Source organism: Anomaloglossus baeobatrachus, chromosome 2 (genome assembly GCF_048569485.1).
Source record: "Anomaloglossus baeobatrachus isolate aAnoBae1 chromosome 2, aAnoBae1.hap1, whole genome shotgun sequence".
NCBI lineage: Eukaryota > Metazoa > Chordata > Amphibia > Anura > Aromobatidae > Anomaloglossus > Anomaloglossus baeobatrachus.
The window spans coordinates 492,826,228-492,853,053 of record NC_134354.1 but is presented as its reverse complement, the minus strand read 5'-3'; the positions used below and the strand labels follow the sequence as shown (position 1 = coordinate 492,853,053).

The window sequence follows — 26,826 nt, the reverse complement described above, 5'->3', positions numbered from 1 at the left end:
CCGGGGTGTCACACACTGCGATGTGTGCTACCTCGGGAACATTGAACAACCTCACGTTCAATTTTTAGCAATTGAATGACATGCATGCGATGAACGTTTTAACGTTCAATAGCAATCGCACGTAGCTGTCACACGCTACAATATAACTTACGATGCCTGATGTGCGTCACTTACGACGTGACCCCACCGACACATCGTAAGATATATTGTAGCGTGTAAAGCCTGCTATAGGCGGCTATTTTAACCAGAAATAATAAACATAATGTTTTAGAGGTTTTTTCCTTTGGTTTGATATAGTTGATCCTCTTTGATTAGATTATTTATGGTTTTGATGACCCAGCACATGCTGTTCTGGAGGTCTGTGTCATGACTGAAAGACTCATTGTCCGCTTGTTTAGTCAACTGTTCTCTGAGGCCTCTGATGGGATACAACAGTAAGCGGACTGTAATGGCATGTTGTTTCTCTAAAGTACCATTCTAGTAAAAAGACAATTGAGATCTCAGTCTCATGATAGGCCTCAATGGTCATGTTACCGAAGAACAAGACATCATTTTTTTATATATACTACAGTGGTGAGTATACCTTACTTTTACTGTTTTAAAGAGGAACCTCAAGACCCACCTCTTCCAACAAGCCTACAACCTACAATAGCCCTCAGTCCAGTAGACCACTGCGCAACCAGCTCTGTCCTCACCTATTGTACCATCACCCATTCCCTGTAGACTGTGAGCCCTCGCGGGCAGGGTCCTCCTATACCAGTCTGTTTTGTACTGTTAATGATTGTTGTACGTATACCCTCTTTCACTTGTAAAGCGCCATGGAATAAATGGTGCTATAATAATAAATAATAATAATAATAATAATAATAATAAATACATTCTCGAAGTTAGGGATGGCAATTGGCGTTTTTTTCTGCTCATTGTTTAAATCAGGTTTTTGTGTAACATGTATTCTCTTGCAATAACTAAAATGAGTAATCTTTCAATTTTCACAGTGGCTACTCTTCTTTCTGTCATTCAGGAAGAGTTTACAGGAGTTTCCTTGTCAGCAGAGGCAAGATTACAATGACAGATATCAACACCTCTATATACTGCTGACAACACAAGTTCTACCATTCACAACAGCAATGTCACAGGTGACCCAGCTCCTCCTCCCTTTACAATGACCTTTTCTTATGATCATTAGACATTTCAATATAAAAGAGAAGGTCAGAGTCTGTTCATTGTGGTTATGTACATACAGTATGCATTTCCTGGAGTTAAGGTGGTGTCACACACAGCGACGACGACAACGACGTCGCTACTACGTCACCATTTTCTATGATGTTGCAGCGACGTCCCGTCGCTGTCGCTGTGTGTGACAACCAGCAACGAGCTGGCCCCTGCTGTGAGGTCGTTGCTCGTTGCTGAATGTCCTGCTTCATTTTTTCGTCGTCGCTCTCCCGCTGTGACGCACACATCGCTGTGTGTGACAGCGAGAGAGCGACGAAATGAAGCGAGCAGGGAGCAGGAGCCGGCGTCTGGCAGCTGCGGAAAGCTGTAACCACTGTAAACATCGGGTAACCAAGGGAAGACCTTTCCCTGGTTACCCGATATTTACCTTCGTTACTAGCCTCCGCCGCTCTTGCTGCTAGTGCCGGCTCTTGCTCTGTGCACATGTAGCTGCAGTACACATCGGGTTAATTAACCCGATGTGTACTGTAGCTAGGAGAGCAAGGAGCCAGCGCTAAGCAGTGTGCGCGGCTCCCTGCTCTCTGCACTGTGACATGTAGCTGCAGTACACATCGGGTTAATTAACCCGATGTGTACTGTAGCTAGGAGATCAAGGAGCCAGCGCTAAGCAGTGTGCGCGGCTCCCTGCTCTCTGCACATGTTGCAGCACAGCGACGCGTGTCGTTATGATCGCTGCTTCGGCTGCTGTGTTTGACAGCTAAGCAGCGATCATAACAGCGACTTACAAGGTCGCTGCTACGTCACAGAAAATGGTGACGTAACAGCGACGTCGTTGTTGCTGTCGTTTAGTGTGACCCCAGCTTTAGGCCTAAGCCAAATTGCATGAAAATCGGTGCAAATGAAGTGCGATAAAAAAATCTCATTCCACTCGGACCAATATTAGCCTATGTGTCAGCACCCATGAGCTATTATTTTCTCAGCCCTAATCGGACCGAGAAAACAATCGCAGCATGCTGTGACTGTAATGCGATGCTCTTTTCTCTCGCACCCATTCAAGTCTATGGGGCGAGAGAAAAATCGCACTGCACTCGCAGTACAACGATGTACCGCGAGTGCAGTGCAAGAATGGCAATAGGAGAGAGGGAGATAAATCCTTTCCTCTCCTCCGTGCCGGCCCGCCCCCTCCTCAGCGCTGGCCCGCCCCTCCTCAGTGCCGGCCAGCCCCCTGCAGCTGAGGTCCGATTGCACGATCGGACCTCAGTTGCAGGGACACTCGCATGACACTCGGCTCTGCTGTACTGCCAGCGTGAGCCGAGTGTCATGCGAAGGGGTCGCAATAATCCCCGTGTGGCCCCAGCCTTAGGCCTCTGTCATACTGTTCGTGCCTCCGGTACGTGTTTGGCAGTTTTCTCACGTACCGGAGACACGTACACACGTGGACCTATGTATTCCTAATCGTTTGGACACACGTAAGTATTTTGGAACGGAACGTGTGCCCGTTCCGTACTTACATGTGTCCATGTGTTTCTCATGCTGACATGTCCGTTTTTCTCCGGCATTACGGGTGTCACACGGCCCGCACCCGTACCACATGGATGTAGTGTGGATGCGGTTCCGTGTGACACGTGACGGAGAAAACTCACGTGTCAGAGACAAAAACAACAAATCTTTACTCATCTTCTCCTGCCCTTCTGTGTCTGCCGCTGCTGTCACTTGCTTCCGACCGCCGCTCATTATGCTCATTTAATATTCACTTCACTGCGGCCGGAAGCAGCAGCAGCGGGGAGGCGGCAGGGCTGGATACCGAAGTTTAGCACCACGGACAGCGACACCAGGGACAGGCGAGTTGAAAGTTCTCGTTCTCCGTGTGTTATCACGGATAACATACGGAGAACACACGCAGTGCCATAAACACGGCTCATGGAGGGGAAAACGCACCTTTAACACGTCCATGAAACACGTGCGTGATTTTCACGGGCGGGTGACAGAGGCCTTACAGGAAGAGAGTCTAAAAAAGCCTCAGTGGTCAGTGTTAAAATTGCAATATAACAATTGTTTTATTTTAATTACAGATTGTGTTATGGAAAAAAAAGATAAAATAATGTAAAGATACATTTAACACAAAAAACTAATAGGCCATATTCTTATGATAGCTTCCCTTTAAGCAGCAGTGAATTTGGATATGGTAAGGCTGTGTTCACATGCAATGGTCATGCTCTGGCTTTTTAGCACAGCAGCCTTTTACGTCCACTGCTATATTTCCACAATTTCCTTGCACAGTCACTTAAAGGGACTCTATCAGCACAGAATGGCTGTTCAAGCCAAGTACATGTGCTCAATACATCATGGCAGGGCCAATCATTTATATACACCTTCCCACCGGCTTGTTTTCCCTTCTATCTCCACTTCATCGACTTATTTGATTGTCAGCTCTGGCTTCATAAAGGAAACAGAGATAGAGGGAAAACAGGAAGGTGTGAACATGGACTTAAAAGTTTAGCAATGCCATCATGCACTGAGCACCTATACAGTGCCTACAAGTAGTATTCAACCCCATGCAGATTTAGCAGGTTTACACATTCGGAATTAACTTGGCATTGTGACATTTGGACTGTAGATCAGCCTGGAAGTGTGAAATGCACTGCAGCAAAAAAGAATGTTATTTCTTTTTTTATTTTTTTTTTTAAATTGTGAAAAGTTTATTCAGAGGGTCATTTATTATTCAACCCCTCAAACCACAAGAATTCTGTTTGGTTCCCCTAAAGTATTAAGAAGTATTTCAGGCACAAAGAACAATGAGCTTCACATGTTTGGATTAATTATCTCTCTTTCCAGCCTTTTCTGACTAATTAAGACCCTCCCCAAACTTGTGAACAGCACTCATACTTGGTCAACATGGGAAAGACAAAGGAGCATGCCAAGGCCATCAGAGACAAGATCGTGCAGGGTCACAAGGCTGGCAAAGGGTACAAAACCCTTTCCAAGGAGTTGGGCCTACCTGTCTCCACTGTTGGGAGCATCATCCGGAAGTGGAAGGCTTATGGAACTACTGTTAGCCTTCCACGGCCTGGACAGCCTTTGAAAGTTTCCACCCGTGCCGAGGCCAGGCTTGTCCGAAGAGTCAAGGCTAACCCAAGGACAACAAGGATGGAGCTCAGGGAAGATCTCATGGCAGTGGGGACATTGGTTTCAGTCAATACCATAAGTAACGTACTCCACCGCAATGGTCTCCGTTCCAGACGAGCCCGTAAGGTACCTTTACTTTCAAAGCGTCATGTCAAGGCTTGTCTACAGTTTGCTCATGATCACTTGGAGGACTCTTAGACAGACTGGTTCAAGGTTCTCTGGTCTGATGAGACCAAGATCGAGATCTTTGGTGCCAACCACACACGTGACGTTTGGAGACTGGATGGCACTGCATACGACCCCAAGAATACCATCCCTACAGTCAAGCATGGTGGTGGCAGCATCATGCTGTGGGGCTGTTTCTCAGCCAAGGGGCCTGGCCATCTGGTCCGCATCCATGGGAAGATGGATAGCACGGCCTACCTGGAGATTTTGGCTAAGAACCTCCGCTCCTCCATCAAGGATCTTAAGATGGGTCGTCATTTCATCTTCCAACAAGACAATGACCCAAAGCACACAGCCAAGAAAACCAAGGCCTGGTTCAAGAGGGAAAAAATCAAGGTGTTGCAGTGGCCTAGTCAGTCTCCTGACCTTAACCCAATTGAAAACTTGTGGAAGGAGCTCAAGATTAAAGTCCACATGAGACACCCAAAGAACCTAGATAACTTGGAGAAGATCTGCATGGAGAAGTGGGCCAAGATAACTCCAGAGACCTGTACCGGCCTGATCAGGTCTTATAAAAGACGATTATTCGCTGTAATTGCAAACAAGGGTTATTCCACAAAATATTAAACCTAGGGGTTGAATAATAATTGACCCACACTTTTATGTTGAAAATTTATTAAAATTTAACTGAGCAACATAACTTGTTGGTTTGTAAGATTTATGCATCTGTTAATAAATCGTGCTCTTGTTTGAAGTTTGCAGGCTCTAACTTATTTGCATCTTATCAAACCTGCTAAATCTGCAGGGGTTGAATACTACTTGTAGGCACTGTATATGGTTTGAACAGTCATTCTGTGCTAAGAGTCCCTTTAAACCCTTACCGCCGAAGCCTGTTTTCACCTGACCAGGCCAAATATTATAATTATGACCAGTGTCACTTTATGAGTGTTACGCCCACCGGTGTTGAGGTGGTTAGCAGGAGCGGACCCACTGGAACAAAGTGGGACCTAGGGTTACCTTGACATAGGAGGGTAGGAGGGGCTTAACTAAGTGCCTACGGGGTATTTTCCAGAGCCTCAGATGGTGAGGATGGGCTTAGTTGCCGTTTGATGCCAGGTGCCACTCCCAGGGTAGCGTCAGGGTCTGTGGCAACTGACCCCGACGACGGGAACATTCGCAGGTACGGATAGGTACCTAGTCTCAAGTGCAGGCGAGATGGCTGATTCATATTGGATGGCTGAGGCAGGCAGATACGGAGAATAGGTACAGGTTAGCAAATATAGGTGCAGGTGATGGGCAGGGTATCAACAGGACCTGACAACTAGCTAACAAGTCAATAACAAATTAATAGGATGCCTTAAGTACCTAGTGCTTTTACTACTGTTTAGGCGCTCGTCAGGGCTCAGAAGGGAAGAAGCACCATTCCATTTTTGGAGTGCAAAATCAGCTGAAATAGATCGCGAACTCCAAGTCACATTTGCTGAGTCCTTAATATGCCTCAACAATGACCACATTTTAAAAACTACACCCCTCAAGGAATTTATCTAGATGTGTGGTGAACAGCTTGAACCCACAGGTGCATCACAGAATTTGATAATGTTCAGCTGTGAGAATGAAAAAATACATGTTTCCCACAAACATGTTGCTTTTGCCCAAAATTTAAAATTTTAACAAGTGAAACAGAAGAAAATGGACCATAAAATTTGTTGTGCAATTTCTCCTGAGAACGTTGATACCCTATATGTGGTGGAAAACTACTGTTTGGGGGCACAGCAGGGCTCTTAAAAAGGAAGGGGCACTATTCAACTTTTGGAGAGAAAAATTGTCAGAATAATTATAGGTCACCATGCCATGTTTGCCGAGTCCCTGAGGTACCTAAACAGTGGAAATCCCCCACCAATGACCCCATTTTGGAAACTACGCCCCTCAAGGTACTTATTTAGATTTGTGCTGAGCCCCTTGAGCCCACAGGGGATTCACAGAATTTTATAATGTTGAGTTGTGAAAATGAAAAAAAACCAAAAAACATGTTGCTTTTGCCCCAAATTTCTTTCTCGTAAATTTCATTAGGGGACATAGAAACCATTAGATTCTCTGTCACTTAGAGGGTGACACTATTATTACATAATAAATGAAAATTGGCTCCTCCCCAGCAAACTATACCTCGCCAGTTAGCACAACAGCACTTACCTAAGGGGAATGTTCAGTTGCATATGGCCTCAGCACTTTAATTTGCTGTCTAGCCTTTTCCACTGTAAAATACTTGATTTTGATTTTGAGTTATGTTATAAAACTACCAGATGGAAACTCATCATAATGTTTCTCTTATCTATAATGTGATCCTCTAAAATATCATAAAAGGTGTGTGTGCATTAAGCATAAACATACCATACTATACCTGGATATGCCTGAGCATTCACATTCTAGTTGAATATGTCTGTATACAGATATTGGTGGAATACTAATACATTGTTTGAAGGATATCAGAAATAAATATATATATATATATATATATATATATATATATATATATATATATATATATATATATATATATATACTGTATATATATATATATATATATTATATAAAGCTCAGTGTATGTATGTGTGTATGTTTGTATGTATATATGTGTGTGTGTGTGTGTGTGTGTGTGTGTGTGTATGTCCGCTAAAGGAATTTGCACCATCGCATTTACAATCACGAAATTTTGCACAGACAGCCCATGTGACTCAGGGAATGTAATGGACTACGTTTTGAGGGGAAAATGTAACCATGTGCTTTACAGTTACTCTCCAAAATCCTGCCTCCATTAAACTGAATAGAGGTGGGAGCTACAGGCTATTAATAGCAACTGCCAGTGGTTGCTATAGGAACAAAATAAACTGTTAATATAAGAAGCTTATGTGTGAGGTAATATGGATGTCGGTGGTGAGACGAATAGAGAGAGACAGAGACACAGACAGACATACGTGGAAAGAGACAGCCCTGGAAAGAGACAGACAGGGAAAGAGAGAGACAGACAGACACACACTTAGAGACAATATAAGTAAGGATGGTTGACCTTAGGGAGATCAACATCCAGCACCGCGGAGCACCATCACGTGTTTTCTCAACACAGTGATTCTAGAGCAATGCCCCCTGGGAAATATGCAAAACAAGTAAGCCATGGAGACACCATCACATGTTTCTCAACGCTGGCAGGTAACTAGCCAGGTCTTTCATCGGGGAGGAAAAACCACGGGAAGGGCAGTCTCCAGTCAAGGAAACCGCCTATGCCAAACATGGTATCCATCCACAGACAGCTGTTTCGGGGTATTTGCCCCTCATCAGTGTGGAGTAGGAAACTGGCTTGTGGGAGCAATGCCTAGTAGAAGACTATATAGGTAAGGATGGTTGACCTTAGGGAGATCAACATCCAGCACCGCGGAGCACCATCACCATCACCATTATGGAGCACCATCTGTTAACACGTGATCGCGCTAGTAGAAGACTATATAGGTAAAGATGGTTGACCATAGGGAGATCAACATCCTTGTTTTGCATATTTCCTAGGGGGCATTGCTCTAGAATCACTGCGTTGAGAAAACACGTGATCGCGCTCCGCGGTGCTGGATGTTGATCTCCCTGAGGTCAACCATCCTTACCTATCAAAGGCAAAGCAGCTATATTTAAAAGATGGCATACCAAAAAGAAACAAAAACTACAGCATGAAAAATGCTATAAAAGCACAAGTAAAAAATGCACTCAAAATGCAAATGAAAAAAACGGCAGTATCCTAATTTCCATAATAATAAACCTCCTAACTTTAGAAGAGCAGAAAGAGGGAACAATTATGCTACTCGCACCATGGCAAATTGTGATCATGCCCCTAGCCACACCCAGTTATATTTCTTTCTACTGTGGCAGGAGGAGAAGTCTGAGGGGCGGTGGTAGTGAGAGACAATCAGTAGACGCCCGAGACTGCAGGGTGTAGACGCAAATCAGGGACTTTCCCTCTATCCAGGATAGTTCGGTCTAGAGATGAACGGTCAATTCTTGGGTCTCCAGTCCAGAGTCCAGGTCAGTGGTAGCCAGCGGCTGGATGAGGGGCCCATGATTCTCTAACCTTCTGGTGTTCCTGAAGCAGCTTTTGATTTGCCAGGGCTGGTGCCACGTTGTTGTGTCCCATGAATGGGAACAACCTGTTGTATATAATTCTTGCATTGCATATTTTTCCTCCTATCAGGAAATTCCTTTATTGTTGCTAGGTAGATTAGACTGTATGAAGTTTGTCCCTATGTACCTCCCTTAGTTGGCTTCTGTATAGAATGCTCCTCCCTTCTCCTTCAGTTAGTCTAGAGAAATCATTGCTGAAGAGACATGTCTGCAACCCTGTACAGATTATTCCTTTTCACCTGCCTTTACTTTGTACTTAATACAAGACTCTAGAAGAAAACTACAGCGTTTCTCCTTGTCTACCTACAAGTCATTGTTGGGCTGAGTTAACACTATCTGTGGAAGCCGTAGAGTGAGTAAACCATACAGTTATCTAAGGGACTGATAATTAGAGCGGTTGGATTCATTGCTACTAGGAAGAGACAGAATAGTGAAAAGGATTAGCTGTGACCGGGATTAGTATACATATATCAGTAAATAACCTGTTTCCAGGAGTGCTATACTGCATACAATCCAGAGAAAGGATTACCCCAAGGGGCTGATAACAAGCCACAGCATAAAACTTTATAGCAGCTTCAGACAAAGTGCCCTGTAAAGTATTAACCTGTTATCAGAACTGTGTGCAGCTATAACCAAGAATCCCCCATAAGCTAATTGTAAATTGCAGCCAGAGACTCAGTAAATACATCCTGCAAAACAGGCTGCTGGCTGCAGAGATTGCAACATTGTATTGTTTCCCTGACAACCAGCGCAGAGCAGCATTCACCATTCCTGATGGAGTCAAAGAGAGCCCTCTCACTACCTGCTTTAAAGCAACAAGAGGAAGACATGGACTCACACTTACATTGCAGTGAAAGATCTAAGCGGTTGACCAAACCAACATGGAAGGTTAAAGAGAACCTAGAAACAGCCAGAAGTGAACTATTTACCCAGACAGCATTATTGTGGCAAAGAGTGCAAAAACAAGTGACTGTTTTATCTGTGCCCGGTGCTCATGAGCTACCATCAGAGGGAGCCCTGGAACAACTGTACTCAGCATACCGGTCCTACAAAGAGATTTGTAAAAAATATTCCTCTACCCTGCTGAGAGCAAATACGTCTGAGTCTGAAAAAGAACTACAGGACTTCCAACAGCTTAATGCTGAACGAGACCGCACTGTGCGCGACATTGTGAGCAAGACTGAAGCAAAAATTGCGCAAATGTCAGGAGCGGCATCGTACAAATCCAGGTCCATTAAGAGCTCAAGGCACTCACTCAAATCAGGCTCATCAAGGTACTCAACCCTCAGCGAGCAGCTCATAAAGGCGCGCGCTGAAGCAGAAACAACAAAAGTACACGCCATCTTCGCCCAGAGAGAAGCAGAGATGAGAACAGAATCTGCACGCAAGGAAGCGGAGATGAAAGCAGAATCTGCACGCAAGGAAGCAGAGATGAAAGCAGAATCTGCACGCAAGGAAGCGGAGATGAAAGCAGAATCTGCACGCAAAGAAGCAGAAATTGAAGCCCTTCAGAAGGAATGTGAACATGTGGCGGCCATGGCAAGGATAAAAGTCTTCGAGCAAGCTCTGGGTGGGAGCCAGGAAGGCAGCGCCAGTTTGTGTGATCTCGACACAGAAGACTCACTTAAGCGTACAAGAGATTACGTGCTGAGCCAAGCCGACGAACTGCCAACTACCATCAACATTCCCGTCAGTGCTAACACTTCTCCAGAGCCTCAAGACACTGATCCACCTACAGCTTCCAGCCTTCCAGGTCAGTCCAATGCACCTCAGACTTTCAAGCCTGAACCAGCTTCATATTCCAATGCACAGCCACACTCTGCGCATCAGCAACCTCCGTATGCCCATGTCTACATGCAACCTAACATGCCGGCAAGGCGCTACACTCCCAACAACCGTGTAGTTCCAGACCCGCATACAACAGAGACTGTACACACCAAACCGGCGGTCACTGGTCTAAACGCCTACGCCACTCCGTACTTTCCCATGTTCCCAAACCACGAAGCTACGAACAACGCAACCAGCATCACGCAGTCAGCAAATGTGCCCCAACTATCGGAAAGATCAGACATGTCCGACTTTGCGAGGTACATGATCCGCCGAGAACTCACCAACACCGGTCTCACAAAGTATGACGACCAGCCTGAAAACTACAGAGGGTGGAAGTGTGCCTTCAAAACCGCAACGCGTGACCTTGGCATTACGGCTGCTGAAGAGCTGGACTTGCTAATCAGGTGGCTAGGGCCACGGTCTACTGAGAGAATCAAGAGACTCAGATCCGTCTACATCAGCGACCCAACAACTGGTCTCGCAACCGCATGGGACAGGCTAGAGAAAGGCTTCGGCAGTCCTGAAGCAATTGAAGATGCATTGCTGAAACAACTATACGACCTTCCCAAAATATCTAGCAAGGATGCTTCAAAGTACCAGGAACTCAGCGACCTGCTGTCCGAGCTCCAGCTGGCCAAAACAGACACACACCTACCTGGCCTCAGCTACCTGGACACCGCTCGTGGGGTGAAACCCATAGTCGCCAAGTTACCTTACAACGTGCGGGAAAGGTGGACTATGGTAGGAACAAACTATAAAAAAGAGCACCAAGTCTCCTTCCCTCCATTCTCCTACTTCTGCGAGTTCATCAACGGCATCGCGGAACGTAAGGCAGACCCCAGCTTCACCTGTGGAGAACCAACCGGCTCCACTTCACCAGCTCCCGGATATGAGAGCCCTCATCAAAATGACAGAAAACGTAGGGGCCCAGTATCAGTCAAGAAGACCGACGTTCTACCACCTACACCATCAGCACCAGACAATGGCACTGAAGGCGGGAAGGCGGAAAATCCGAACCGCCAATGTCCTATTCACAAACTGCCACACCCCCTGAAGAAGTGCATTGGCTTCAGGAAGAAACCCCTTCAAGAACGAAAGGAACTCTTGAAAAGGTTTGGGGTATGTTTCAGGTGTTGTGCCTCTACAGAACACCTTGCCAAGGACTGTAATGTTACTATTAAGTGTATGGAGTGTGACAGCACAGATCACGTACAAGCGCTGCACCCATCTCAGCCTGATCCTGCACCTACACCTTCTCCTACCACAAGTCATGGCGGGGAGAGTACAGGCCAAGCTGCGAACCACCTCACAGTATCCTCCTCGTGCACCGCAGTCTGCGGAGAAGATCTCTGGGACAAGTCTTGTGCGAAAATATGCTTAGTAAGGGTATATCCCAAAGGTCACCCAGAAAGGGCCGTGAAGGTGTACAGCATCCTGGACGACCAGAGCAACAGGTCACTCGCCAGGTCTGAACTCTTCGACTTGTTCGGCTTAAAAGGAAATGCCTACCCTTACACACTAGGCACTTGCAGCGGCATCTCAGAAGCTTGTGGAAGAAGAGCCAGTGGTCTTGTGGTAACATCTCTGGAAAATACCGTAGAGATACCTCTACCGACACTCGTCGAGTGCAACCAGATACCGGCTAACCGGGAAGAGATTCCAACGCCAGAGGCAGCTCCTCACCACCCTCACCTGAGAACTATCGCCAGCAAGATCCCACCTCTTGATCATAGTGCAAAAATCCTGATTCTGATTGGAAGGGACATCCTCCGGCTACACAAAGTACGCCAACACATCAACGGGCCACACGATGCGCCATTCGCTCAGCGCTACGACCTAGGCTGGGTGATCATAGGAAACATCTGCGTAGGCAAAGTGAAGAGTCCCGACGCGATCTCCTCCTACAAGACGCACATCCTCCCAAACGGTCGCGGCACTCACTTTCAATCATGTCCGCATCACTACGGGGTGAAAGAGAGGCTGAGCGACACCAGGTGGCGACAGCAGCCTCCCGACTGCGCGGACGCATATCATCTCTGGGATGACGACTTCGGGTCAACAGCGTTCGAGTCTACAAACGAAGACAACAAATTGGCTCCGATGAGAGAAGACAAAGAATTCATAAATATTATGGATAAAGAGTTCTCTCAAAATGACTCTAACAGTTGGGTAACCCCATTACCCTTTCGGTCTCCAAGGCCAAGGTTGCCAAACAACTCCCAGCAAGCAACCGCAAGGTCCTCCTCTCTAAAACGCACTTTGGAAAGACAACCGGAGATGGAGAAATGCTTTGTCGAGATTACGCAAAATATCCTCGACAGAGATCATGCTGAACAGTGGCACCACATTCCCACCGAACAAAACCCAGCCGACCGAGGAACGAGACTCACTGCTGCATCCAAACTCGGCGACAACATGTGGCTGACACCTCCAAGTATCGTATACGAGGAGACCTGCGATAACTACGCCGGCAACATGTACGAGCTGGTGGAACCAGAATCTGACAAGGAAATTAGACCGGTTGTCTCCGCTCACTACACTTCAGTACCATCAAAACAGAAGTTGAGATCTCATCGCTTCAAGTGCTTCTCAAGTTGGTCATCTGAGGTACGAGCCGTAGCTTGTCTTATTCACATTGCTCACTGTTTCACCAACTACAAGTCTTCAACGTGCCACGGCTGGCACATGTGTGTGATTCGTCCAGTCACCGAACTCGTGCTATTTTTACCAAAGGAGGACGTTACATGAACTAACTTTGTCGTTGGACACTGCCACGGCGGGGAGCGTACCTTTCCTTACCCCTGCTGTACGGAGACACAACTGTCCGTGTCTAATGAACCTTGAACTTTTCCTTTGGATTAAAACTTTTCCGTTGGATTATTGGGTTGGAGGAAGAGTTGGCATGTTTGCGGCTTCCCCAATCTGAAGATGGGTTTGTTGAACTTGAATTCATGTTTAACATTTTTCTACTTTTTCATTTTTTACGCAAGGACAATGCGTCATCAACAAAGCATGGACTTGAATTCAGTGCATTACGTTGCATTTTTTTGTGTTGTCTCTTATCTCGTTACAGGTTCGTGACATTGAGGGACAGGATCGACTCCTTACGTCGTAAAAGGACTTGTGAAATCATATGATTTCAGACGGGGAGTGTTGTGTCCCATGAATGGGAACAACCTGTTGTATATAATTCTTGCATTGCATATTTTTCCTCCTATCAGGAAATTCCTTTATTGTTGCTAGGTAGATTAGACTGTATGAAGTTTGTCCCTATGTACCTCCCTTAGTTGGCTTCTGTATAGAATGCTCCTCCCTTCTCCTTCAGTTAGTCTAGAGAAATCATTGCTGAAGAGACATGTCTGCAACCCTGTACAGATTATTCCTTTTCACCTGCCTTTACTTTGTACTTAATACAAGACTCTAGAAGAAAACTACAGCGTTTCTCCTTGTCTTCCTACAAGTCATTGTTGGGCTGAGTTAACACTATCTGTGGAAGCCGTAGAGTGAGTAAACCATACAGTTATCTAAGGGACTGATAATTAGAGCGGTTGGATTCATTGCTACTAGGAAGAGACAGAATACACGTTATCTGTGCATCCTACTCATCTCTAATTGTGACCTATGGATTTATTTTTTGTCATTCATTCTATAGTTGTAGAAGCCAGAACTTCCTTATTTTTATATAACTTCGCTAAACAATATCTGTTTTTTTGTGTCTGTAAGACCATGTTCACATATTGTAAGGTTTTCGCACCAAACTATGCAATAACAATCTTCTCTGATTATTGCTGCATTTTTTTGCCTTTTCCCCATTATTTCATACATTTTTGGACATGGAGCCGCATTTTTAAGTATTTTTATAATACAGAAAAGCTTTGATTCTGTATGTAAAAAAAGTAACTGCAGTTTTTTACAAGCATTTTTTTATGCTCCACATCAAAGACTCAAGAGAAAAAAAAACACCAAAACCGCACAGTTCAGCAGCATCTTTTGATGCACAGTGGGTGAAGGTCACATCCATTTTACTTGGACAGTTAAAAGCAGTAGAATTTCTGTGCAAAAAAGAAAAAGCAAAAAAAACCAACAAAAAACAAAACACTACATTTACCCTTCATGTGAACACAGCCTAAATGTCCTACCAAAGTGGATGTGATTTCATGAGAAATGAATTCTGCCAATGGTGCATCTAGAGACGTGTTTATACTGTGTGTTTTGGGTACATTTGTTTTCTCTACACGTTTCTATGGAGAGCCGGAAAAAAAAGGCAGTTCAAAAGGAAAAAAAACACCATTGCATTTTTTTAAGTGCAGAATAAAAGATTTTCTGTAGTATTAAAAAGAAAACAAAAAGCATTAAAAACGCAGATTTGCATTTACACCAAAAATGCATCAGTAAGGGGGAAAAAAATCACAAAAGAAAAGCAGCAAACATGCAATAATCAGTGAAGAGTGTTATTTGTGGTGCAGAAAACTAAGAAAACTAAGAAAAAAGCAGTAGAAAAAAAACCACAGCATTTATGCTTAGTTTGAACACGGTGTCAGTAGTACATTTTTTTATGCAATTTATAGAGAAAAAAAATTAATCATACCATTAGAGCCTGTAGCCCATCACTTTAGCTGAGGTTGTAGGCTCAAGTCCCAAGACACTCATAAAAAAGGAGAAAATTAATTTTTTCTTATTGTTTTTTATTACTTTTTAGTAATTCTATGGGAACAAAAAAAAAATATGATTTTTCTTCTTCACCGCTAGAATACATGAACCTAGAAATACACTACTATGAACAGAAGTATCTCTATGTACCTGTATAATTTTCATCTGCGTACATTACCTGCAATAAAGCTCAAGATTACAAATTCACCTATCTTCCTCAATATGGGCTGTGGCTTAAGTTAAAGGGGTTATCCGGCTTATTTTGACTTTTTTTATTATTACCCTATTCAGCTACATTGGGGCAGGTAAGTAGATAGTGAGCACTTACCTGTCCTGCTGTCAGCACCTGTCCCCCGGCTCAGTGCGGTCATGTGACTGCTCCTGCCGTGATTTTGCTGCTTCCGGTCATTTCATGTCAACATGGGCAGGACCATGTTGACATGCAAATCTGTGAACAGCTTGTTGCCGCCCTGCTGGGCGGGTACAGTGCGTGGAGTCCCCGCCCCCTTCCCTGCACCCTCCCACACATTCCCCCGCACCCCGTACTCTCCCCGCCCATGGTGTCACCGCCAGCACCGGGCCCCCTGCTCAGGATAGCAAGAGTACCCGTGCGGTCTGTGTCCCGCTCCAGCCCTGCGGCTGCCTTCATTGCAGTATCAGCAGCTTCTCACACTGCAGTGCTGGCAGCCACGGGGATGACGAGCGCTGTTGTCAGGAAGTTAGATGAGATCATTACCTACTGTCATGATCTTCGCTTCACTCCTGACGTAAGCGCTGTCACTGCCTTCTCTGCCCACTGTGTTCTCACGTCACTATGGTGACGTCACGGGCAATACTGATGAGAACGCGGCAGGCATAGAAGTCAGTGACAGTGCTGACGTCAGCAGTGCAGGAGATCATCACAGCAGGTAATGATCTCATCTAACCTCCTGATGGCAGCGCTCGTCATCACCCTAAAGTGACCTGGGCTGACCTCATGATGTTAGCTCAGGTCACTGCATTGCTCTCCCAGACAATGGGGAACATTCTGTTCTTCATTGACTGTAACAGTGACTATGGTATGGATCGTTGTGGGACCCCCTTATTGGATTACGCCGGACCCGGATTTTTTTTTTTTTTTCAATAAATTGGTGAAAGAGGAAATGTTTTGGGGAGTGTTTTGTCAAATAAAACTTTTTTTGTTGTCTATTTTTTTTTATTACTGACTGGGTTGGTGATGTCAGGTATCTGATAGACGCCTGACATCACGAACCCCAGGGCTTGTGCCAGGTGACATTACACATCTGGCATCAACCCCATATATTACCCCGTTTTCCACCGCACCAGGGCGAAGGGATGAATTGGGGCGAAGCGCCAGGATTGGCACATCTAATGGATGTGCCACTTCTGGGGCGGCTGCAGCCTGCTATTTTTAGACTGGGAAGTGTCCAATAACAGTTGACCTCCCTAGTCTGAGAATACCAGACCACAGCTGTCCGCTTTACCTTGGCTGTTGATCCAATTTGGTGGGGACCACATGTTTTTTGTTTTAAATTATTTATTTAATTTAAAATAACAGCGTGGGGTGCCCTCTGTTTTGAATTACCAGCCAAGGTAAAGCTGCCAGCTGTGGTTTGCAGGCTGCAGCCGTCTGCCTTACGCTAGCTGGCTACAAAAGATATGGGGGACCTCACGTTGTTTTTTTTTTTAATTATTTATTTATTTTTTGGCTAAATACAAGGCTAAGCACCCTTTAGTGCCACATGAAAGTCACATAAGGGTGCCAGCTTAGAATATGCAGGGGGGTGGGACATTATATATGTCTTTCTCATCTATTATCTATCTATCTATCCCTCCATTCATTCATCCCTCTATCTCTCTGTCTCTATATCTATCTATTAATCTCTATATCTACTCATCTATTTATCTTTCTTGCTGCTTCCATTTTTTGCGGTCCGCAAAAAAAACGGAAGGCACACGGATGACACACGGATGCATCCGTGAAAAAAATGGACCATTTTTTGTCGACCGCAAAAATGGAATGGTCATGTGAATGTAGCCCACATGTGTTCCGTATGGGGGTAGTGGTCGGTACAGAACGATGGTAAGGAGGGGGGTCGGTGTAGAACGATGGGGGGGGTCGGTACAGAGCGCTGTGTATATATATATATATATATATATATATATGTTTATATGTGTTATGTGTGTGTGTGTGTGTGGGGGTGCAGAGCCCGATGTGGTGGGGGGTGCAGAGCCCGATTTGGTGGGGGGTGCAGAGCCTGATGTTGGGCTGTTATTTCCATAATAATGCCAAAAACGCATGCTTTGATTTTGACAAAAAAAAAAATGCGTTTTGCATCAAAAAAGCATGTAAAACGCTAGAAATTTGTTTTAGTATGCGTTTTGATAATTCTCATTGACTTCAATATTAGCAAAATGCTGCCAAAATGGTAAAACAAATTGACACGTTGCTTCTTCAAACGTAGAGATTTTGACAAATTTTTGACACCAAAAACGCTGTGTTTTTAAAAGCATTGTGCGCACAAGGAAGCCCTATTTTTCATAGACTTTGCTTGGAAATCAAAACACATACAATTTTGCATTAAAACGCTGCAGTTCAAAATGCTGCGGAAACGCATGAAATAACGCAACGTGCACACATGGCCTTAACCCCTGCACAGGGATTTGGAATTACACAAGGTCCAGGAGATTGCTGTCTATGGAAGGCTGCAATCCAGGAAAGAGTGGTCGTCAGGCAGGGTCCAAACCAGGAGGCACAAAAAGGGACAAAATCGTCAGGCAGGAGCGTAGTCAGGAAATCAGGCAGACGTCAAAACCGGAGATGGTGGCGTGGTACAAAAACAACAGGCATTAGTCAATGGGCAGGCAGAGGTCAAAACAGAACAGGAACAAGACACTAGCAGAAATACCAAACTATCTCAGGCAGTGACCAGCAAACAAGAGGGGGGATTAGAAGGGTGTGGTGTCTTCCCATTGGCTGTGGCTGAATGGTGATAACTTCAGCTGGAAGACACAAGCCACATACAGTCAACCAGTGGAACTGCAAGTCCCAGGTAAACCCAGCTTAGTGGATGAGCGGAGCCTGCACACACCAGAGCCACTAACACTGACTCCTCTCCTATCACCAGCACAGTCCATGGCGGGAATACGGCAGTGTCTGGTGTCCGAAGTAGAAGTCGCAGGAGCGGACTCTGGTGAGGACGTGACAAATTCTAAGTGAGGCTAGGGAAAAAGAGAGATGTTTATGTCTGTGCAGAGGGACTCAAGCCATGCCCCAGAGGATGAGAGGCTATGAAGCCCACAAGGAGACTCAGAAAAAGTCGAGACAAAGCTCTGATGTGCTAGGACTGTGGGACTAAGCCCCCAAACCAAAGACAGGCCTGCTCAATTCAGGAAGGCTGGGAAGGCTTCAGTATGAAATAGGTCACCATTAACTCACTAAAAGTAAAAAAAAGTCTTTGTGGGCACACAGTCTACACTTCTGTATGCATTGATTAAAAGAAACCTGTAATGAAAAAAATGCTATTAACTTGCAGATTTTGCAGGGTCATTCTGCATGTTAATAGTGTATAAAGATCCAGCCTGACTTCACCGTGCTTCAGTCTCGGATATCGGCCCTGCTCTGGCCGCACAGCAATATATGAAGAAAGTAATCCAGCTGAGTGCTCACGGTGATTTATTCAGTGCAATACAGACAATGCACAGAGACGTTAACGCGTTTCTGGCTTAACGCCCTTAATCCATAACGTGGAGCTCCCCATCCTGAGAATATCAGCCTTCAGCTGTGTGGCTTTACCCTGGCTGGTATCCAAATTGGGGGACCGCACATCGTTTTTTTTCCAATTATTTATTTTTTTTTTTAATGCTCGATATAGACACGCACACCGGCGGCTGTGATTGGTTGCAATGAGACAGCTGTCACTCAGCGTGGGGGCGTGTCTGACTGCAACCAATCATAGGTGCCGATGGGCTGGGGAAGCAGGGAATACGTGATGGATTAATGAGCGTCCGGCATTTTCAAAAGCGGTGAAGCCGCCAAAGTGTGAACGCCGTGCAGCGCAGCGCCGGTGATCGTGGATCGGTGACTATGAGAGAGGGGGTGAGAGGGAGAGACCAACTTGGACAGAGAGAGAGATAGAGACATAGAGAGAGAGACCGTCCGACAGACCGACAGAGAGAGAGACGAAAGACCTGCCTTTATGTTAACAAAAATGCAGATCGCAACAATAATGCAGTGCAAACGCACTGCTTAACATTTTGACAGTATTTTTCTACAACTCATTGATTTCAATGGGTGCAAAATGCTGCCAAAATGGCAAAAACAATTGACATGTTGTTTCAAACGCAGAGATTTTGACAAATTTTCAGCAACTAAAACGCAGCGTTTCAAAAAGCATCGTGCACACAAGAAAGCCCTAATTTCCATAGACTATGCCTGTAAATCAAAACACATGCATTTTTGCATTAAAACGCTGCAGTTCAAAACGCTGCGGAAACGCAGGAAAAAAACGCAGCATGCACACACAGCCTTAGAGTCCTGCTAATGGGAGGAAATTAACTTTATTCCTCTTGGCAGAACCAGTTTTAGGTTATGTGCCCACAGGAGATCATACCTGCGGACTTTCCAGCAGGTATTTCTGCAGGTTCACGCAGCAACTCCCTGGAATCTGCAGCTATCCATTGCTGTGGTATATCTGCAGAGTTGTTATGGTAAACCTGCGGAAACAGTGCGTATTTCGTGCGGATTTCCTGTGGAATTCCCGCCTTGTATCTCCATAGTGGAGCGGGAATTCCGCAGATAATTCCGCATGAATAATGTACATGCAGTTACGTGCGGCTGCGGGAAATCCGCTGCATTTTCTGCAGCCGCAAATACTGCAGCATTGATACAGCACTTCCCAAATCCTATAGGATAACATGGGGAGTGTCTGTACTTGCGTAAACCCGCAGATTTATCTGGAAAATCTAGAAAATCTGCGGGTCTTCCGTGGCAAAATCCACGATTACTTCTTCCCATGGGCACATAGCCTAAAGCCTGCTTTACACGTTATGATTAAGCATATGATATCGTATGCGATCGTAACCGCCCCCATCGTATGTGCGGCATGTTCAATTTGTTGAACGTGTGGCACAAACGATTATTTGCCGTCACACGTACTTACCCTTCCATATGAACTCGATGTGGGCGGCGAACGTCCACTTCCTGGAGTGGGAGGGACGTTCGGTGTCACATCGACGTCATGCGGCAGCCGGCCAATAGAAGCGGAGGGGCGGAGATGAGCGGGACGTAAACATCCTGCCCACCTCCTTCCTTCCGCATTGCCGGTGGGAGCCACGGGATGCAGGTAAGATCTGTTCATCGTTCCCGGGGTGTCACACACTGCGATGTGTGCTACCTCGGGAACATTGAACAACCTCACGTTCAATTTTTAGCAATTGAACGACGTGCATGCGATGAACGTTTTAACATTCAATCGCAATCGCACGTAGCTGTCACACGCTACAATATAACTTACAATGCCGGATGTGCGTCACTTACGACGTGACCCCACCGACACATCGTAAGATATATTGTAGCGTATAAAGCCCGCTTTACAGTCATGGGGGTGGTTTCAGTCACCGCTCATTGCATAGTGAGCAGTGGCTGTAACCACGCCCTCAGCAGTGACTGAGCTAAATTAGCATTACAGCTGGTGGTCAGTCTGTGCTGGTTACAGCCGCCTCTCACTATGCAATGAGCGGTGACTGAAGTCACGCCGACCCAACCCTATGACAGAAAGCAAGTGTGAGGCATAAAATCCCTTTCTTCCTGGCTCAGGTTTGCACGCCATCAGAATGCTATTAACCTACAGATTAAAGGGGGCTTTACACGCAGCGACATCGCTAGCTATGCCGCTCGTGAAAGCACCCACCCCCGTCATTTGTGCGTCAAGGGCAAATCGCTGCCCATGGCGGACAATATCACTAGGAGCCGTCACACATACTTAACTTCCTAGCGACGTCGCTGTGGCCGGCGAACAGCCTCTTTTCTAAGGGGGCAGTTCGTGCGGCGTCAGCGGAGGGGCGGAGAGCAGCCGTATGGAAGTCACACCCACCTCGTTGCCGGAGGACGCAGGTACGGTGTTGTTCGTCGTTCCTGGGGTGTCACACGTAGCGATGTCTGCTGCCTCAGGAACGACGAACAACCTGCGTCCTGAAACAGCAACGACATTTTGAAAATGAACGACGTGTCAACGATGAGTGATAAGGTGAGTATTTCTGATCATTAGCGGTCGCTCGTACGTGTCACACGCAATGATGTCGCTAACGAGGCTGGATGTGCGTCACGAATTCTGTGACCCCAATGACATCTCGTTAGCTATGTCATTGCGTGTAACGGGGCTTTAACTCCATATCTGCACGTTAATACCGTTTTTTTACATGACATGTTCCCTTTAAGCTTTATTTAAATAAAACAAGAAACCCTTGTTAATGAATTAATTTTGAGTGATTTGTACATAAGACACCAATACTAATTATTAAAATCAGTGTGATATGCTATATGATTATATTTAGGGATAATTTGCAAAAAAAATCTTCTGAAAATATGTTTTGTTAATATTACTTAGTTGCTATAACCCAAGAACCTCTCATATGTTTAGATTTAAAGAATACAATACAATACATGCATAAATAAAATTGTTACCAGGAAATGAAACCATGTTTTAGGTTTTTAGGGTTATCGTATCTGTGATACAACAAAAATAGTATGAATGATATCCAATAAGTCAAACAGTATATGGAATATGTACGGTATCTTACTGATCCAAAAGGCAGTTATGGTGTTATTATCTGTTCCTACATCCCCATGAAACCAGCATCTCCAAAAGAAGCCTTCATGATGAAGTAAAACTGGGTCAACAACCTACAGATAACAGAAATAATACGTTAATACTACAGAAACACAAATAACAACAAAACAATTCAACAATAAAAAAAAACACTAACCCCATCTTGGTTTTTTGAACATTTTTCAACCTCCCTGGCAAGCAGCCAATAGTCAGATCCAAATGCCACCAAAAGGACTAAAATTCCCAAAGCACCAAAAAGGCCACCAAAAAAGATCCCGATGCTGAGCTTCATGCTTTATGTGGATAGCAGATTTTTTGTATCGCAAACAATCCCTATCAGATGAGATTTTCCTCCTCTGTTTGTTACGCAGTATGTCTTCTATCAGTTTGCAGGCAGTTAACTAGTACAGTGAAATACGGGTAAGGCATTCTATTTTGGGATTTTGATTAAGCATCTCTGCTATGTAGCTATGACTAGGGAGTGTCCAGTCAAAAATAACTGACCTTTTTTCAGAGTCAGTGGACGGCATGAAGGCTAGTTTCACTTTATCCACTGGTAAAATACATACAATAATATTCATACCAGTTTGTTCAACTATTTCAGTGCCAATTATTTGTTCTTTGCTACATACAGGACTGGATCCTACTTGAGCACCTACCACACAAGTGCCGTGTTTATCCACAATACTCTGCTGCAACGGTCATTCATTTGGATAAGTTTTCTGTGTTAAACTCCATCATTAGCTACAAATTTGGTTCTATCATTTTATTGTGTCTAGTCCTATTTTGTGTATTATCACCCATTAGGATATCCTACATTTTCATATTTTTCTTTTTTCCACCTTCTGTCTCATATCACGTTGTTTCAGGATATTCACCGCTATTCTGTTCAGATCATATCCTGGCACTATTCTTTTATGTATCCTCTTTACAACACCTTTTTTTCTTTATTGATAATCCTCCACTATCAGTCTAATCACTGCATCTCATCTCGTAGCTTTCATCTCTTTCTTCCTTCTTTTTCCTCCTTTTTATTACTCCTAATTCCTTTTCACTCCATTTTTCTTTCTATTTTCCTTTTTTTGTTTTTTTCCAATCTTTGTATTTCCTTTTTATTTTCTCCCTTCTTCCTGTTTACCATCTGTGTGCCTTGAGATGGTGTTCTCTGCAGAAAATATTGTTCAGTTCAAGTATGCATTCAACTTTCATTAACATGTTTTTTTTTAATTTTTGATTCTTTGATGTATGACTTTTACTTATATCTTACTGTACAATCATTATGTACCGTATTTTTCTATTTATAAGACGCACCTGATTATAAAATTGGTGAAGGACAAGAGAATTTATTTTTTTTAATGTTAAATGGGGTCCGTCTTATAATGCCAGAGTCCGTCTAACAAATCATATAGAGTATATGTGTCTTATAGCCCCCCATCCTATAATTAGCCCCCTTAATCGGGATTTGGCCCCCTTATATTGACTACAGCCCCCTTGTGCTGGCACACATCCCATACAGCTGACACAGGTCTCCTATTGCTGGCACACATCCCATACAGCTGGCACAGGTCTCCTATTACTGGCACACATCCCATACAGCTGGCACAGGTCTCCTATAGCTGGCACACATCCCATACAGCTGGCACAGGTCTCCTATAGCTGGCACACATCCCATACAGGTGGCACAGGTCTATTGCTGGCACACATCCCATACAGCTGGCACAGGTCTCCTATAGCTGGCACACATCCCATACAGGTGGCACAGGTCTCCTATTGCTGGCACACATGCAATACAGCTGGCACAGGTCTCCTATTGCTGGCACACGTCCCATACAGGTGGCACAGGTCTCCTATAGCTGGCACACATCCCATACAGGTGGCACAGGTCTCCTATAGCTGGCACACATCCCATACAGGTGGCACAGGTCTCCTATTGCTGGCACACATCCCATACATCTGCCACAGCTCTCCTATTGCTGGCACACATGCAATACAGCTGGCACAGGTCTCCTATTGCTGGCACACGTCCCCCTGTGTTAGATATGGCCCCCATGCTGCTACCCATAGTAAAATAAACTCTTTCCTTACCTTCTCCAGTGCTGTCCTCCCTCTTGTCTCCCCCCGTGCGGTTCAGCTCCTGCACTTCCTGGTTCTCTGTGCCGGTCATGTGATCGGCACAGCAGAGTGACATGATCTCTGCGTGCCTGATCACAGGGGCAGCAATGAGATCGGGGAGACACCGGGAGACACGCTGGAGGAGGTAAAGAAAGCTTTTTTATTTTAGAATGGCCAGCAGCATGGGGGCCATATCTAACACGGGGGGGGGTGGACATGTGCGATCAAAGGGGGGCACAGGCACATATAATATGTGCCGCTCCCCCAGCCCATCGCCGCAGTGTGGTTTCAGCACCACGGTGATGGACAGAGGCTGTGCATATTATATGAGCGGGAGCTATGGGGAAGGTCTATGAGACCCCCTCCATCACTGATCCTATAAGTTAAAAGAAATAAACACAAACACCAAGAAAAATCCTTTATTTAAAATATAATACAGCACCATCTTTCTCCTCTTTATTAGCCCCAAGATAAAACAATCACTGATCTCGGGAAGACCAGCTGGAGAAAACACTGCCGGCAGCCAACGAGGGCGCTCAACCCAGTGAAATCCTAGGTGCATTGCCCCCTGGGAAATATGCAAATAAAAAATGTCTGTGGAGCCTCTGTTAGGAGTCTCGACACAGAAACTAGCCAGCTATCCCTCCGGGAAGGACCTCTTTTTAGGAGACCACCAGTTTTTAGGAGACCACAGGAGTTTTCTGTGTCAGAGGCTCCACAGACTTTTTTGATTTGCATATTTCCCAGGGGGCAATGCACCTAGGATTTCACTGTGTTGAGCGCCCTCGTTGGCTGACGCCAGTGTTTTCTCTGGCTGGTCTCCCCGAGATCAGTGATTGTTTTGTCTTGTTGGTCTACTAGGCATTGCTCCCACCTGGCCAGAATCCTACGCCACACTGATGAGGGGCAATACCCCGAAAAACAGCTGTCTGTGGATGGATACCAGGCATTGGTATTTCCCTTGTCATATCTTTAAACTTGTCAAAGAGTTGGATATTGACTAAAAGGGCCACTTAATATGGTGGTTATGGTGATCTCCTAAAAAGAGCCACTCCTTGGCTAGGTCCTTCCCGGAAGGACACTTACCTCCCCACAGGGTCCGCACTGCCAGCTGAATGGACAGACCGCTGTATCACAGCTGGGGGAACCCCAAAGTTCCAGGCTTCGAGGTCTCAAATACACAGAGAGTGTCGGGGATACAGCACCCAGGTCACCAACTGGCACTGGCAATACTGGATTGGAACCAGCACCCGAGGGTCCACAGTGAATAAGGACTGTTTAATACCATCTACGGACTGGCCTCCCTTATTATTGCACGATACATCTCCCAGGCTCAGCCCTACCTGCGGAGGGCCTAACATCATCGCCGCTACCACTACCAGCTCTGGGAGTACCCACATCCAGCAGCGGCAGTTCTCTACCTTTAACCGCAACCCGCAGGTGGCGTCACATGAACATTAACCCTTATCTCCCCTGTAAATATTCCCCTTTTACAAAAGAAGCCCCAGGGCATGGGACCGGGCAACGGCCACCAGAGTGACATTCCTATTTAAAACCACCCGGGACCGAGTACCCCCTTCCCTGGGCGACATACGTGGCAGCGCCTAACCCCCCACCCCCTGGCCAGCATTGTCACCGTTAATGTGCGGGGCCATGCCCTGCACCTCACTAACCCTTTAACACTGGTAGTGCAGGCTGGGGGTTTGGGAGTGTGGAGCAGCCCCAAACCCCCAGCAGCACTGTCACTGTTAAAGTGCGGGGCCATGCAACACACCCTGCCAACCCAGTAACACTGACAGTGCCAGCCCGGGGGTATAGGAGTGTGAAAAAGCCCCGAACCCTCCTCTCCCCAGCCAGCACTGTCACTATAAAAAGGGGGAATGATTTTTGACTCCTCCCATCACTAGTGAGAAATGCAGGAACAAAACGCAAAAAGATAGAACATGCTACAGATTATTTGTCAGAGGTTTGTGACAAATAAACTGCAGACAAAAAAACTGCAATGTGCGCACACCAAATCTGAATTCTCATTCTTATAGACTTTGCTGGGAAGTCAAAAGTGACTTTCTGACAACAAAACTGCACCAAAAAATGCTACAAAATGTGGCAAAAAAACCCACAGCGTGCACATGTAGCCTAAGGGTGGCTTTACACACTACGAGATTGCTACAGGGATCTCGTTGGGGTCATGGATTTTGTGACGCACATCCGGCCGCTGTAGCGATCTCGTAGTGTGTGACTCCTAGGAGCGATTTTGGATCGTTGCAAAAACGTCCAAAATCGCTCCTCGTTGACATGGGGGTCCTCTCCCAATTATCGCTGCTGTCGCTTGGGCGAAGTTGATCCTCGTCCCTGCGGCAGCACACATCGCTACGTGTGACGCCGCAGGAACGAGGAACCTCTCCTTACCTGCCACACGCCAGCAATGAGGAAGGAAGAAGGTGGGCGGGATGTTCGTCCCGCTCATCTCCACCCCTCCGCTTTGATTGGGCGGCCGCTTAGTGATGTCGCTGTGACGCCGAACGAACCGCCCCCTTAGAAAGGAGGCGGTTCGCTGGTCACAGCGACGTCGCCGAGCAGGTAAGTACGTGTGATGCTGCCGTAGCGATAATGTTTGCTACGGCAGCGATCTTCATATATCGGCATAACGAAAGGGGTGGGAGCTATCACGCTCGCCATCGCTAGCATTGACTAGCGATGCCGCAGCGTGTAAAGCCCGCTTTAAGGAGACATCAATGTTGGACATTACCGTTGTGGAAAATTCACAGCAAAATCTATATCA

At 45.6% G+C, this 26,826-nt stretch overlaps 1 protein-coding gene across 1 annotated transcript in view; it reads right to left on the bottom strand.

The window, feature by feature from the left end:
- Nucleotides 1-22,339, bottom strand: part of TMEM182 (transmembrane protein 182) — a 68,128-nt gene extending 45,789 nt beyond the window's left edge. Inside the window, exons 1-2 of the mRNA XM_075336485.1 lie at nt 22,090-22,339; nt 21,904-22,006 (exon numbers count right to left, since the gene is read on the bottom strand). Coding sequence (XP_075192600.1) covers nt 21,904-22,006; nt 22,090-22,224 — 238 coding nt within the window. The 5' untranslated portion in view covers nt 22,225-22,339. The remainder of the gene's footprint in view (nt 1-21,903; nt 22,007-22,089) is intronic.
- Between the last annotated feature and the right edge of the window lie 4,487 nt (nt 22,340-26,826).